Here is a 12,246-nt window from a genome sequence, read left to right on the forward strand (position 1 = left end):
AAAGAAGTTGTTCCAGTGCTCCTCTGTCCATTTATTTTCTTCTCCACGTTGCTCCTTGCTCTGTACAAGCTCAGTACAAGCACTCATACAGCTGCACAGCTAAATCAGATGAGGAAATGGGTTTTCTGTTTTGTAGTAGTTGTTTGCTTGCTTGGCTTTTTTTTTTTCCTCTTCCCTGAATTGATTTTAACCTGGGTCCATCCCCCAGCTGGGTTCTCCCTGTGGCCACAATAACTCTTGTGCTGCTGGACGGGACGGGAACAAGAGCTGGGGGCAAGACCTCTTCCTTCAGTGACGGTGCTAGATAACGTCAGCTTAAAGTGACCCTGAAACCCTGGCCTTCAAAAGTCTTGCCTGAGGACAAGTTCCTAACGCAGAGAAATTGTCAGGAGCTCCTGCCACGAGCACAACCCTGCGCAGTAGAATGACATTCCTCCACCAGCCAAGAGCTCAGAAATAAGTGACATGTACTAGGAGCTAGAACCAAGGCTGATTGTAGATGAAAGCATGTGGCGTGTCCTTCTTCCCTGCCGGGAAGCTGGAGTTTCACTCTCTAGGTGTGCATTAGGGATCACATTTCCAGGGTCATGCTCACGCATGAAATTATGTACCCCCAAATCAGTATTTTATTCCCAAATATTTTCAAGTGCAGCTCTAATCAAGAAATCACAAATGTGTGTCGTTAAGTAAAAGTCTGTCTCTTCTATAGGTATTTCACGTTGAAACAAAGATATTTTACTAAACAGGAAGAATACATTGAAAATTCACTTTAATACATGTTTATTGGTGTCCTGCACTTTCAGTGTAGGAGGTTGGAGATGTAATAAAAAAGTTTCAAAATTTATTGATTCCATTTCATTTAAATCACTCTAAACAACCAGTGCTTTAGAGTTCAGAGAATTAACGTTTACTGTCCATTACAAGCAAAATTTTAATATTACCTTTTTCAAGTCGGCTTAGAACTCCTCTCCTTAAAATTCTTCGGATACATTCCTCAAAGTAAACAATACATTTCAATCTGTGTCACAATCAACATTGATAAGGCCTTCTTAACCATTTTATACCACCTCCACTATTACTTCATTGCAAAACACAATCTTATTTCATACTATAAATATCCATCCATGCACAAAACACAGGGGCCAGAAGTTACACATTAATATCTCATGTAGGCTTCCAAGACTTCCTTTACCCTCTGCAGGTTTATGGTACACTTAAAAAGATATCTTTAGACTTGGTCTACTTGGTCTTAAAATACAAATATACAATATCCATAAGCATAAAAAAGTAAAGCTAGATTGCCTTACCATTTGTTATGAACTGCTAAAATCTTATACATGTACAATATAGCATCATGCTGATTAATATACATATTAGTTAAATATATCAATCAATAATGGGGATGTGGTCAAGCTTTTTTGTTTTGTTTTCAAAAAGAAATTGTTCATATACAAATAAAAAGATTTTTAATTTAAACTCATATGGAATACCTGAACCACATAGACATCTGTAAACCCTGCTGAGATACTCGGGTCAAACTGGGGCATAACCTGCTGATTCACTTGAACGGGAACACAACTCCTCACAGGTGATACCCAAGGTATGCTATTCCCAAGAGAATGCAAATTTACCAGCATTCACATTTTCAGGTCTAGAACACTAATTTTTGCATCTTACATCTCGGTTTATACTTTTTGTACCTATTCATTATCCTCCATCAGAAACAATTCGGTACCTCGACACTGTCATAGATTTTTCTAAATAAGTAGATATACAGTACAAAGTGTAGATAGTGAAACAAGTAAGCACATATATACAGTCTTTGAAAGGCATTTTTGTGACCATTTTAGCAGTGTTTATAGAAAACATTTAAGATAGTCACATTCCGCTGATACCACTGTATTGCAAACTGTCAAGCCACATTTCTTATATTAAACTTGTACTGCATTGTATATCGTACAACAGAAGAGAAAACGATCATTCTTAAGGTGTGACACAATGAAAAAAAAAAATCACTAGACTGAGTAAGGTAACCAGCACAGGGCTTAATTTTCCTGAGGTTTGTAAGAATTTTTTAAACAAAAATCACAGTGACCAGGCTAAACTGCAAACATACTGTTAAGTTTTAAATATACAGTTTATACATAAGTTCTGTGCATGGTAGACTCAACTGTGTATGTTCACACTGATGTTTCCTTTAAATGACTCGCCACTGCATAATACTTGTATCTTTTCCGCCTGTGGAGATGAGATGGGTGTCTTCACAGAGAAAATCTACATTAGTTACATGACTACTATGTCCACCGTACACATGGCTTGGAGCCTAGAAAACACCATATTAGTGAGAATATAAACTGTCATAAAAGCATATCATTATAAAATTCATGCAACAATGAAACTAAGGCATCACATCCTTCTCTTAAAGTATTTTAATATTAAATTAAATTTTAAATGTAACTGTAGTCTGCATCAACTTTAAGTAAATCCCTTAGGCATATACATATTCCTATTCTTCCTATTTATTTTTTTTTTTGTACACAGGAAAACAACATTTAAGGCATTTGTGCAAGTTACAAGAGTAAATGTATTTGAAATACCTTACCCTAAACTGTGAACATGGATATGAGAAGAGATGTACTTTGCCAAAATCATCCCCTGTTGATAGCAGTTTTCTCCCATGTGATCGACAGACAGCGTTGATATCTGTTCCATCTGAACCTTCAGGCCATACACCTGAAACACAGAGCAACTAATTAAAGGTTTTTATAATGGGAAATAAAAGTGACAGCTTAAGTTTTTGTTAAAATATTAAGAAAGCATTACTTGTTTAAAGAAAAGAAAAAAGATAAAACTATAAAAATAACTGCAGCTGAGTCAGTATGTGTACTTCAGCACCAGCAAAAGACCCGATCCTAATAGGAAATCAAGCACATAAACAAATACTTTATTTCCTCTAGTCAGCAAAGTGCTTTTTACTCTGAAAAAAAAAAGAATCCTGCTGAGTACAGTCACGTGTCTGAGCCTAAAAGAGTTTTCATATGGTTATGTAGAAAAATAACAGTTACTGCTTTTATTTTCCCTTCTGCTTATGTATGAGCTAACATAGTTTCTTCATACTACTGTAGTCTAAAAAACTACTTATGCATGATTCAACGTACTTTCTTCATATTACTAAAGTCTAAAACCTATGAAACAAGAAATAAGTTTAAAATGTTATTTTGTAATTAATAGATCCCTCAAAAAGAAACTGAATCTACTATAAATTTTTAAAATGCTTTTGTTTTACTATAACTAACTCTCCTCCTTCCTCACGTACTCTACTCGTTGCTGTTCTTGCACAAAGTGGTGTTCCAAAATTAAACTGTAGGTTCATCAATGCAAGGACCAAATCTATGCACCTGTCCTGGTTTCGGCTGGGATAGAGTTAATTTTCTTCCTAGTAGCTGGTACAGTGTTGTGTCTTGGATTCAGTATGAGAAGAATGTTGATAACACACTGATGTTTTCAGCTGTTGCTAAGTAGTGTTTATACGAAGTCAAGGATTTTCCAGCTTCTGATGCCCAGCCAGCAGGAAGGCTGGAGGGGCACAAGAAGTTGAGAGGGGACACAGGCAGGACAGCTGACCCAAACTGGCCAAAGGGGTATTCCATACCATGTGATGTCATGTCCAGTATATAAACTGGGGGGAGTTGGCCAGGGAAGTGGATCACTGCTGAGGAACTAACTGGGCATCGGTTGGCAAGTGGTGAACACAATTGCATTGTGCATCACTTGTTTTGTATATTTCAATTCTTTTATTATTATTATTGTCATTTTATTATTATTATAATTATTATTATTTTCTTCCTTTTCTGTCCTATTAAACTGTCTTTATGTCAACTTTTTTTCAATTCTCTCCCCCATCCCACTGGGTGGTGGCAGGAGTGAGCAAGTGGCTGTGTGGTGCTTGGTTGCTGGTTGGGGTTAAACCGTGGCAGCACCACTTCTTTAAAGCCTCTGAATACTTGCCTGTAATAAACTGTAATTGTAATAAAATCCAATCACTTATTGAAATTTCAATTTTTTGTATGCAGTACTGTGAGGGTTTTGTTATGATTTTCATAATTCAGATTTTATCTAATCCCTACTCAACATAAGTGATACCTAACTTTCAGAGACCACAGACATAGTCAGTTATAATGTGTGTTCTGCCATTGTAATGTGGCAAAACCCCTGCCTTGTCTTGGCGTTACGATTTTCAATGGCTGTCCCTATGTCATACATCCTCTGCAGTGTCCCCCTGAAGTCCTACCACTTGAGTGCATGCTCTTCCTTCGTTGTTCCTACAGGTCAGGATGAGACAGCTGCTACTCCCCCTGCTTGCTCTCCCATTTCCTGGAAAGATGCCTATGCCTGCGGGCAGGGCAGGCACACTCCAGCTTCCCTTCTTTGGGCTACTGAGAACACCAAAGTGGGCATCTGCCCTGCACTGTGGAAACAGCTAGCCTTCGATCTTCATGTAATTCTTCCCAAATACAGTCTTTGCATCATTGCACGGCAACTCAAAAGCACTAAGAGGAAGCGATTCCATGTCTTTATAAGGAATTACAAATTGTTGTAAATAAAATGAAACACAAAGGACTGATTTGTGGACTGCCCCTAACTCTCCTGATGTGTGTGGAAACTCCTCTTAGCTAGATCAGTGACAGTAAAAAAGAGGCTTAAAGAAAAGGAAGGTGCAAAGAAGAAACACAGTAATTGCTACTCGTGGAATTATGAACACGTAGAATGAAGAGACACAGAAAAGCTGTTTTAAATAACTGCTTTGATAAACAGGAGGCTGTATGAACATCAAATGCTAGCTGAAACGAGGCAGAAGTCTTCTCAAGACATCACTATGACAAGCTGGAGATAACCCCTAAATGAAACGGTTTAAGAAACAAGATAGCCATTTTGAAAGGGGTAAAGGATCATATCAGGGTTTTTCTTTGAGAATGTACCTTTCAAAATTTACTCTAGTCCCCCACTGTCAATTTTTCTGAATATGTAAACTGAATCCCCTTCACTGAAAAATTAGTCCGTTTTTTTGCATCCTCTGCAGACATGGAAAGAGACCGTTTCCTTTCTCTCATTTGAAGATTGATGTCATGCTTTTTTTCTCCCCCTCTAAAATTCATTCATTACATCTCTTCTCCCAGAACAAGATTTAGATGGATAATTACTCTTGCTAGTCAGCACAGTATCTGTTGGTCCAACATGCAAAAACCAGAAGCAGCTATTCCAGCTGTGACTGAAGCAGATACTGATAAATGGATGATTACTTCACATTTTGCATGGCATCCTTTTCATTATACATCCCACTAATGCATCTGCCTTTCCTACAACAGCATAACGCCGTTGAATCACGTTCAGTTTGCATGCAAGAGTAATCTGATCTTTCTGTGCAGATCTGCTCTCTTTCCTGCTCTTCTCCATTCTGTATTTGCACAACTGGGTTCTGCTGTTCAAGTGTGTAACCTCTTATTTGTCTCCATTGAATTGCCTCCTTTTTTCATACCATTCCTCTATTTCTCAAGACAACTTGCTAATCCTGCAGCTTCATGCCACCTACAAATTATACACGCTGTTTTATCATCCATGCTATTAATAAATACATTCAAACAAACATTATATTCAGTGTACAGTCTTCTAGTCAGTTTTGAACTCAACCAGTCTGAGCTCTGCTTTGCTTGCAATGTTGTTAGGCTTTGCACAGAATCTTAGATTTCTTCTGTTCCTGTCCTTCACCTCAAACACTAATTTTTCCAAAACTGGGCATGTGATACGAACCGATGCCTTCATTGTGTATACAGAGCATAAGGCTCTTGCAAGAGCATACAGATCAGTAAGTGTTTTAAAGTCTTTAGTTCTTCGTATTTACATGTGTTTGTATCACTAAAATATCCTCCCTTGAACACGCTTCTTTACATGCTGCTGATTTTCAGTTGAATCATCTCTAAACATTTCCAGGCTCGCTAATATGTTCCCGTGCTTGAAGACAGGTGTTCAACAGATCAATGTTCAATTTCCCCCCTGCATTGGTTATGTTGATCTGCGAGTGCTATGCATACTATTTGTGATTGTTATGTGATTCTACTAGAGTCAGAAAATATCCCTAGTTTCAGTCAGCCAGTAGCTGCTGAAAAATCAATATAGTAGAAGCCTCATGGCCTTGATGATGCAATTGCTTCTTCTATGTCCAGCGGGGCAATCCCGGCAAGCATTTGAAGACTGTTCATACTGGCTGCTCTGAGGCCCCAAAGTACTGAAAAGTAGAGTGACTTCCAACATTACCAGACTGGTTTCCAATTTATAATTTATGAGCTTCTTCAATGTATTATTCTAGCCACTAACTTTGCACTTTATCCTCTTCATATGGGCTCTAAAGGTAAACATATGATTCTGCAGATACTGCATTCATTCTTCTCCATTTGTCCAGAACTTTTCCTGTTCTCAAGTCCTGAAAATAAGTACTAAGGGTCTCAAGATTATGCTAGCCAGTTGTTTTTACAGATACAACAAGGTTCATTACACTCAGATACTTTGAAGATATCTGACTTCTAACTACTTTCCAATCTACTCCTTCTCTACTGAAAGCAGAGGTCTTATCCTTTCATTACTGGTACTAACTGGGTTAGCCATCAGATTGTAGTAAGACTTCTAATAAAGGCACCTTAAAAAAGAAAAAAAAGTGTCAGGTTTTTTAACACTTCAGCCTTAGCAGTGTCATCTCTCCTCTCCGCATAGCAGACCAATATTGCCGTTGGCCCTTCCATTATTTCTGTACTTGTCACAAGTATGCATTTATGTTTAGGCTTTGTTTATGTGTCTCCTTGGTCCTCCGACAGCTTCTATTTTCTACATTCCTCTTCCTTGTAGGAGAGGTCAACAACAGTTTAACCAAATTTGTGTCTTGCTCCCACTCCTATCTGTCCTCTAGGCTGGCAGAGTTTGTGCACTTCATACTATCTAAGGAACTACCAGATCTCGCCTTTTCTCCAGGTTCAGATCTTCCCTAACAGGGCTTTGGATTTTCGCAGTTTGCCTCCCTGAAGTCCATTATTTTTATTTCATTGCTCTTTTTCCTTCCTATACTAAGGACCACACCTCCCTAATTCCACAGTCATTCCTACACAAGATGCATTCACATTCCAGCAAATTCTTTCCAACTCCCCAGAATCAAATCTGGAAGAAACTCCCCTCTAGGTGCTTATCTATTTCCTGTATCAGAAGAATTTTGAGAACTTGATGGTTAGCCACTGTACTGCAATTCCTTTCCCAAGAAACACTGGAATAGTTAAAATCTCACATCCTCAGCAATCCCTGTGATTTGACTGATTCTGCTAGCTATTAAAAAATTCCATTAATTTGATCTTTCTGGAAGAACGGGCCAACAGCATAACCCTGCCACTATTAATATTCTTTTTCGCATCTATAATTATTAAGCATTATCTTTGTAATTTCCCAGTCTGAACCTAACTGTATAGCTATGAATCCTCAGCATATATGGCACCATGTTCTGTCCTTGTGCATTGCATATCCTGAGTAAGTTACAACCTTTTACTTTCAAATTCCATTCATTTGATGAACATCCTCATAATCTCTATGACATTACTAAAAAGGTAATTGTGATAATTATTAAAACTAGCAGCTACTTTTATTTATTCCTCATCCTTGTTGCTTTAGCTTACAATAAATCAGTTCAGCATGGAGGACTGTAAGTATAAAAATGTATATGCAGTTTCCACAAATTCCCCATTAGCCCAGCAGATCATTTTGTTCCACAGTCTGGCCTCCAAAAGCTGATCTTTTGGAAGGCGGGGGAAAAAAACCCTCTCAGGTGTGACACTCCTTTCCTATGACTCTCTATGCACCAAAAGCAGCCCCATATTCTAATAGCATGATATTTTGCATGAATCCAAATTATAATGTCAGGAATACTCACTTAAAGTATTTAGCATCTCAGAATATCTAAACCTGTGATGCTAAATGCAAAGACTTTGCAGCTCTGAAGTGTGTGTCAGGTATACTCAAACCCCAGGAATACGTTAATAGTTCTATAAGGGCCTTCATCCCTCATACGAGAAACACAGTACGTCAACATGCAGCCAGTCTTCCAGGATTTCCTCCTTTTACTAAATCTGCATGTTGTAGTGATACCCAAGCACTTCTTGTCAGTTAAATTATACAAAATTTGAATGTGTCTTCCCAGCATATTGCTACTGCCATCCCATCTTCAGGCTCTAACAGCATGTCCTTTCTGGCTGCCTTCAAACACATCACTGCATCTATTCCACTTGAAACATGGGTGAAAATCTTCCTTGCTTATTGCTTATACTAAACCAGACTCTTCTCTGAACTTCTACCATGGATTTCTGTTTTACTGTGAGGACTCAAGAAATTTGAAGCTTCCCGTACTCAGCTTTTATAACGATCTGTCTAGTTCTGCATGCACTGTGGAATGAGTACAAAGCTTCAGAGTACTCTGGGGAAAGCAGCTCCTTCAAAACTGGCAGAAGTCCCATGGAAACAAACTATCCTGATTTCGTTACGTTTTTCTTCTTGCATTCCTTTCACCTAATTTAACTGCTATATATTGTATCAAAATACATTATAAGTACTTAATGACAGAGACTGTCACCCATTTTGTGTTTGCACAGTAACTAGTGCAAAAGAAACTGGTCCTGGTAAGGGGATTTGGCCCAGTAGCTGCTAAAAATGACGAGAAGCAGCTCTAGTGTGACAGAAAGGGCAGTATGTGATTTCTTCCTTGTCTCCCACTTATGTTGTAATTTGATTTTTGTACCTGAAGCAAGAATATTAAATCGGAGTCTTTCTGGATTGAAATAAGAGGACAGATTGTAATAAAAATGGCATAACAGAAGTGCTGTATTTTTCCCTGAAATATGAATAGTCATGTTTCATAAGAAAAAGTTGGCAATCCAAGTGTTTGTTAATAACAAGAATGGTAAGAACTTGTCAGAGTAACGATGCTTACCAAACACGTGGAATCCCAAAGTACAGGTGTAAGTGGCCCATTCTATATCTCTAGTTGTTTCAACACTCACAACTTGTTTACAAGCAGAGGGGATCCCTACAAAAGAAAAAGAACAACCACATAGTAACATTTTTAATTCTCAAATTGTATAATTTTTTTATTGCACCAGATGAATTAAAACATATGGTTTATCTTGGCAGTTATATGGTCTCATTTAAATTTTAAATCTGTATTAGACTGCCTAAACTTTGCACAAAAGGACTAAATATAATTCTTACTCACAGTATAAGATTTCATAGTCTCCTGAATTAGACACAAGATACTGTGAATTAACAGACCAATCCAGATGAGTAATGAAGCTGGAATGACCCTACAAAGAGAAAAATATTGCATTAACTGCACTAACAGTATCTCTCTATGTGACAGTATTAATACAGTACTACAAAACATACTTAAGTTGTTAATATTGAACCAGGAGGAAAGAAGGTTACTTACCGAACATTTGCCAATTCTAGTGTACTTTCTTCCATTTTCACTTACGCCATATATATAAATACAGTTGTCATGGGAACCTATTGCCAAGAAGTTTCCATCTATAAACACAAAAGTGAACTATAATTATTCCTGTAAGAAAGAACTTAGGCTAATTTTGAAAAGTTAGTGTGTCACAGACAAGAGGAACTGTTCTTAAAGGCCCTGATACAGAAAAATGAAAAAATAAAATTCTGCTTTTTCTTTTTCAGTTGCATATTGATGCATGTTTCAAGATTACAAAACAGCAAGTTTACGCAGCAAATATTACTGTTGAAAACACATGACACTTCTGGAAGCAGCTACAGTCCATTTAGGGCTAACCTGACTGCAACAACCTGCACAGTTAAGTCATATTTGTTTTTTTTCTTCCCAGTGAAACCATATTGAACATGTGGGAGAGGGAGGAGGGGAGGGAGGGAAAAGAAAACTAGAGCTGAAGACACCACCCATTCAGTGTTGCCCATGTTTCATGGCATTTTTATTTTCAACTTCACTATGGCAAGTGGGGAGTTATTTTAAAACAAACCAACCCCAAATTTAATAGAAAAATTCAATGCTTTTTTTTAACCAGTAAATAAACACTCTCAAACCTGGTGAGTAACGCATTACAGACAGCTGTTCGTTTCCATCTGTGTGTACAGTGACCAAGTCTTTTGTTTCTGTGTCAAACACAAACCACCTGTTGTAAATACAGAAAGAGGCCAATAAATCGTTCCATAAGGAATTTAAATCTACTGTAATCTTGACCAACTTTTCTTCTGTCAAAATAGCATAAGTTTTACACCAAGAAAAGAAAAACAGCAACTGCTACGTGGTTTGGTTTATTTTTACTTTAACACAAGGATAGTTTCTTTCCCATGTTTTTTAACCAGAAAAATGATCAGACATTGACCCTGATATCAATCTTCAGATTTTAGTCATTTTACTATGTGTCATGCATTAGAATAAAGTAAGCATTACATACAATGACCTTTCTCCTTTAATGACCCTCCTCTATGCTATGCTGATGTTTAAACTGATGCCTACATTAAACCCCAGAGCAAAGGAAAACACAAGCAAGAATCAGGACCATTCTCTTTTGATAGAAGGATTAGCTTTATTTATTAATTTATTTTAAAGTTAATTAATTTATTAATTTTTAATTAATTAATTTTAATGAACCAAAATTTAATTTGTGGGAATGTGTAGAAAGGACAAAGATAAAGTTTGCATTTCAATACTTGCACCAAATTCTTAAAGACAAAGTAAAGATTCCTCTCAAAGCTTCTCCTTTTGATTTACTTTATTTAGTAAATAAAGTAAATTTTGTAACTAAAGTAAATCCTTTATTTATTTAGGATTGATATGCAATCCCAAATAATCGTGGCTCATAACCTGTGAGCATCCTATATGTTCTCAGTTAAGTGGAACTGTTTTCAATACTAACAGCAAAGTCTGCCCTCAAGTGACATTAAAGGAGAGGACGAAGTTACAGTGAAGGTACTCCTTCCTCTTACGACAGACAACCAAGGTTAAACCCAGGGTCTGCCGTTGACTCACTGTGTGACCAAGGGCTGGACCTGCCCTGTAAAAAGGAGATACTATCTTTCACCTCGGTTTTGTCTGACTTGTTTATGCCTTTTCAGGCAGAACAAGTCTCTTAATATGCATTCTTACACTATGTCTAGCACAGTGGAACACTTGCCAAATTTTTGTTAAAACCTCTGGTTGTCACTGCATTAGAGATAATAAACCGCTTGCTATATTTTCCAATGAGCAACTTTTTTTCTATGTGATTTCCTCTATGCTGCCCTACAGGCCTCAGAGAAGATCTCCGTGCACATCTGCAAAGTTAATTCATTATCTCAGACTCCTCTTAGCCTCTCCTTCGCCACAATGGACACAAGGATTTAACATTTAAGTCACTGGTACAGTGACAGCACCTCCCACGCAAGGTCTCACTGCTAACCTAGGCTTCCTGCCCTGTCCAAATCCATCTCCTGGCACTGATCTTAGACTGCCGCTCTCCCAGGGCAGAAACCATCTCTTGGTTCTGTGTTCATGCAACGCTTGGCAAACATGGGGTACTGGTCCAAGACTGGGGTTTCTAGGCACTAAGGCAATACAAACAAATTTCACTCTGAAATTCAATAGAAATTAATAGGGGATGAATATATGTCATGCATACATCTGCAAAACAAGAACATGAACTTGGACATGAGCTGGAAAAAATCATGTAGCATTTGTTGGTGCCCAAGCTGTAGCTCTGCGCATCTTACCTGCCGGTCAGCGTCCCTACTGCAACAACAGGTGCTGAAGGATGAAAACCTGAAGACTGTGCAGGATCCTAAAATGTTTCAGAAGGAAGCACACTTTTTTACCAGTCCAAGTTATCACAAAACCACTGTTCAACTATCTGTCTCGGGAACAGAGTAAGTCTGTCTTGTTGATTCTGGGGGGTTTGGGGTTTGTTTTTTTAAATACAAACTTGAGGGAAAAAAAAAATTTTTAACTGATTGAAATATTACCCAATAGATTTTTTCCCTCTATATAAGGCCACTGTTTTCTTTTCTTCACTATCTAAAAATAACTTGGCAAGTGATTTCATAACATAACATTGGCAAAGGCAGCTTCTCAACAAATCACAAACAAGTAAGAGATAAAAATAACTTATTCAATTAGAGCTGACCTAAGAATTAAGTATCAAAGCTGCAGTT

At 37.7% G+C, this 12,246-nt stretch overlaps 1 protein-coding gene across 5 annotated transcripts in view; it reads right to left on the reverse strand.

The window, feature by feature from the left end:
• Positions 1 to 682: 682 nt before the first annotated feature.
• The window catches only part of EML1 (EMAP like 1), a 131,115-nt gene continuing 119,551 nt past the window's right edge, over positions 683 to 12,246 (reverse strand). For 4 of the 5 annotated variants that reach the window (XM_075029854.1, XM_075029857.1, XM_075029853.1 and 1 more), the window contains 7 exons: positions 11,809 to 11,876; positions 10,141 to 10,229; positions 9,512 to 9,609; positions 9,299 to 9,386; positions 9,017 to 9,112; positions 2,603 to 2,733; positions 683 to 2,323 (listed from right to left, as the gene is read on the reverse strand). In XM_075029854.1, the coding sequence (XP_074885955.1) occupies positions 2,198 to 2,323; positions 2,603 to 2,733; positions 9,017 to 9,112; positions 9,299 to 9,386; positions 9,512 to 9,609; positions 10,141 to 10,229; positions 11,809 to 11,876 (696 nt within the window). In that variant the 3' untranslated portion in view covers positions 683 to 2,197. The remainder of the gene's footprint in view (positions 2,324 to 2,602; positions 2,734 to 9,016; positions 9,113 to 9,298; positions 9,387 to 9,511; positions 9,610 to 10,140; positions 10,230 to 11,808; positions 11,877 to 12,246) is intronic. The other variant, XM_075029855.1, reaches the window with a different exon arrangement.

The sequence above is a fragment of the Buteo buteo genome, chromosome 6 (genome assembly GCF_964188355.1).
Source record: "Buteo buteo chromosome 6, bButBut1.hap1.1, whole genome shotgun sequence".
Lineage (NCBI taxonomy): Eukaryota > Metazoa > Chordata > Aves > Accipitriformes > Accipitridae > Buteo > Buteo buteo.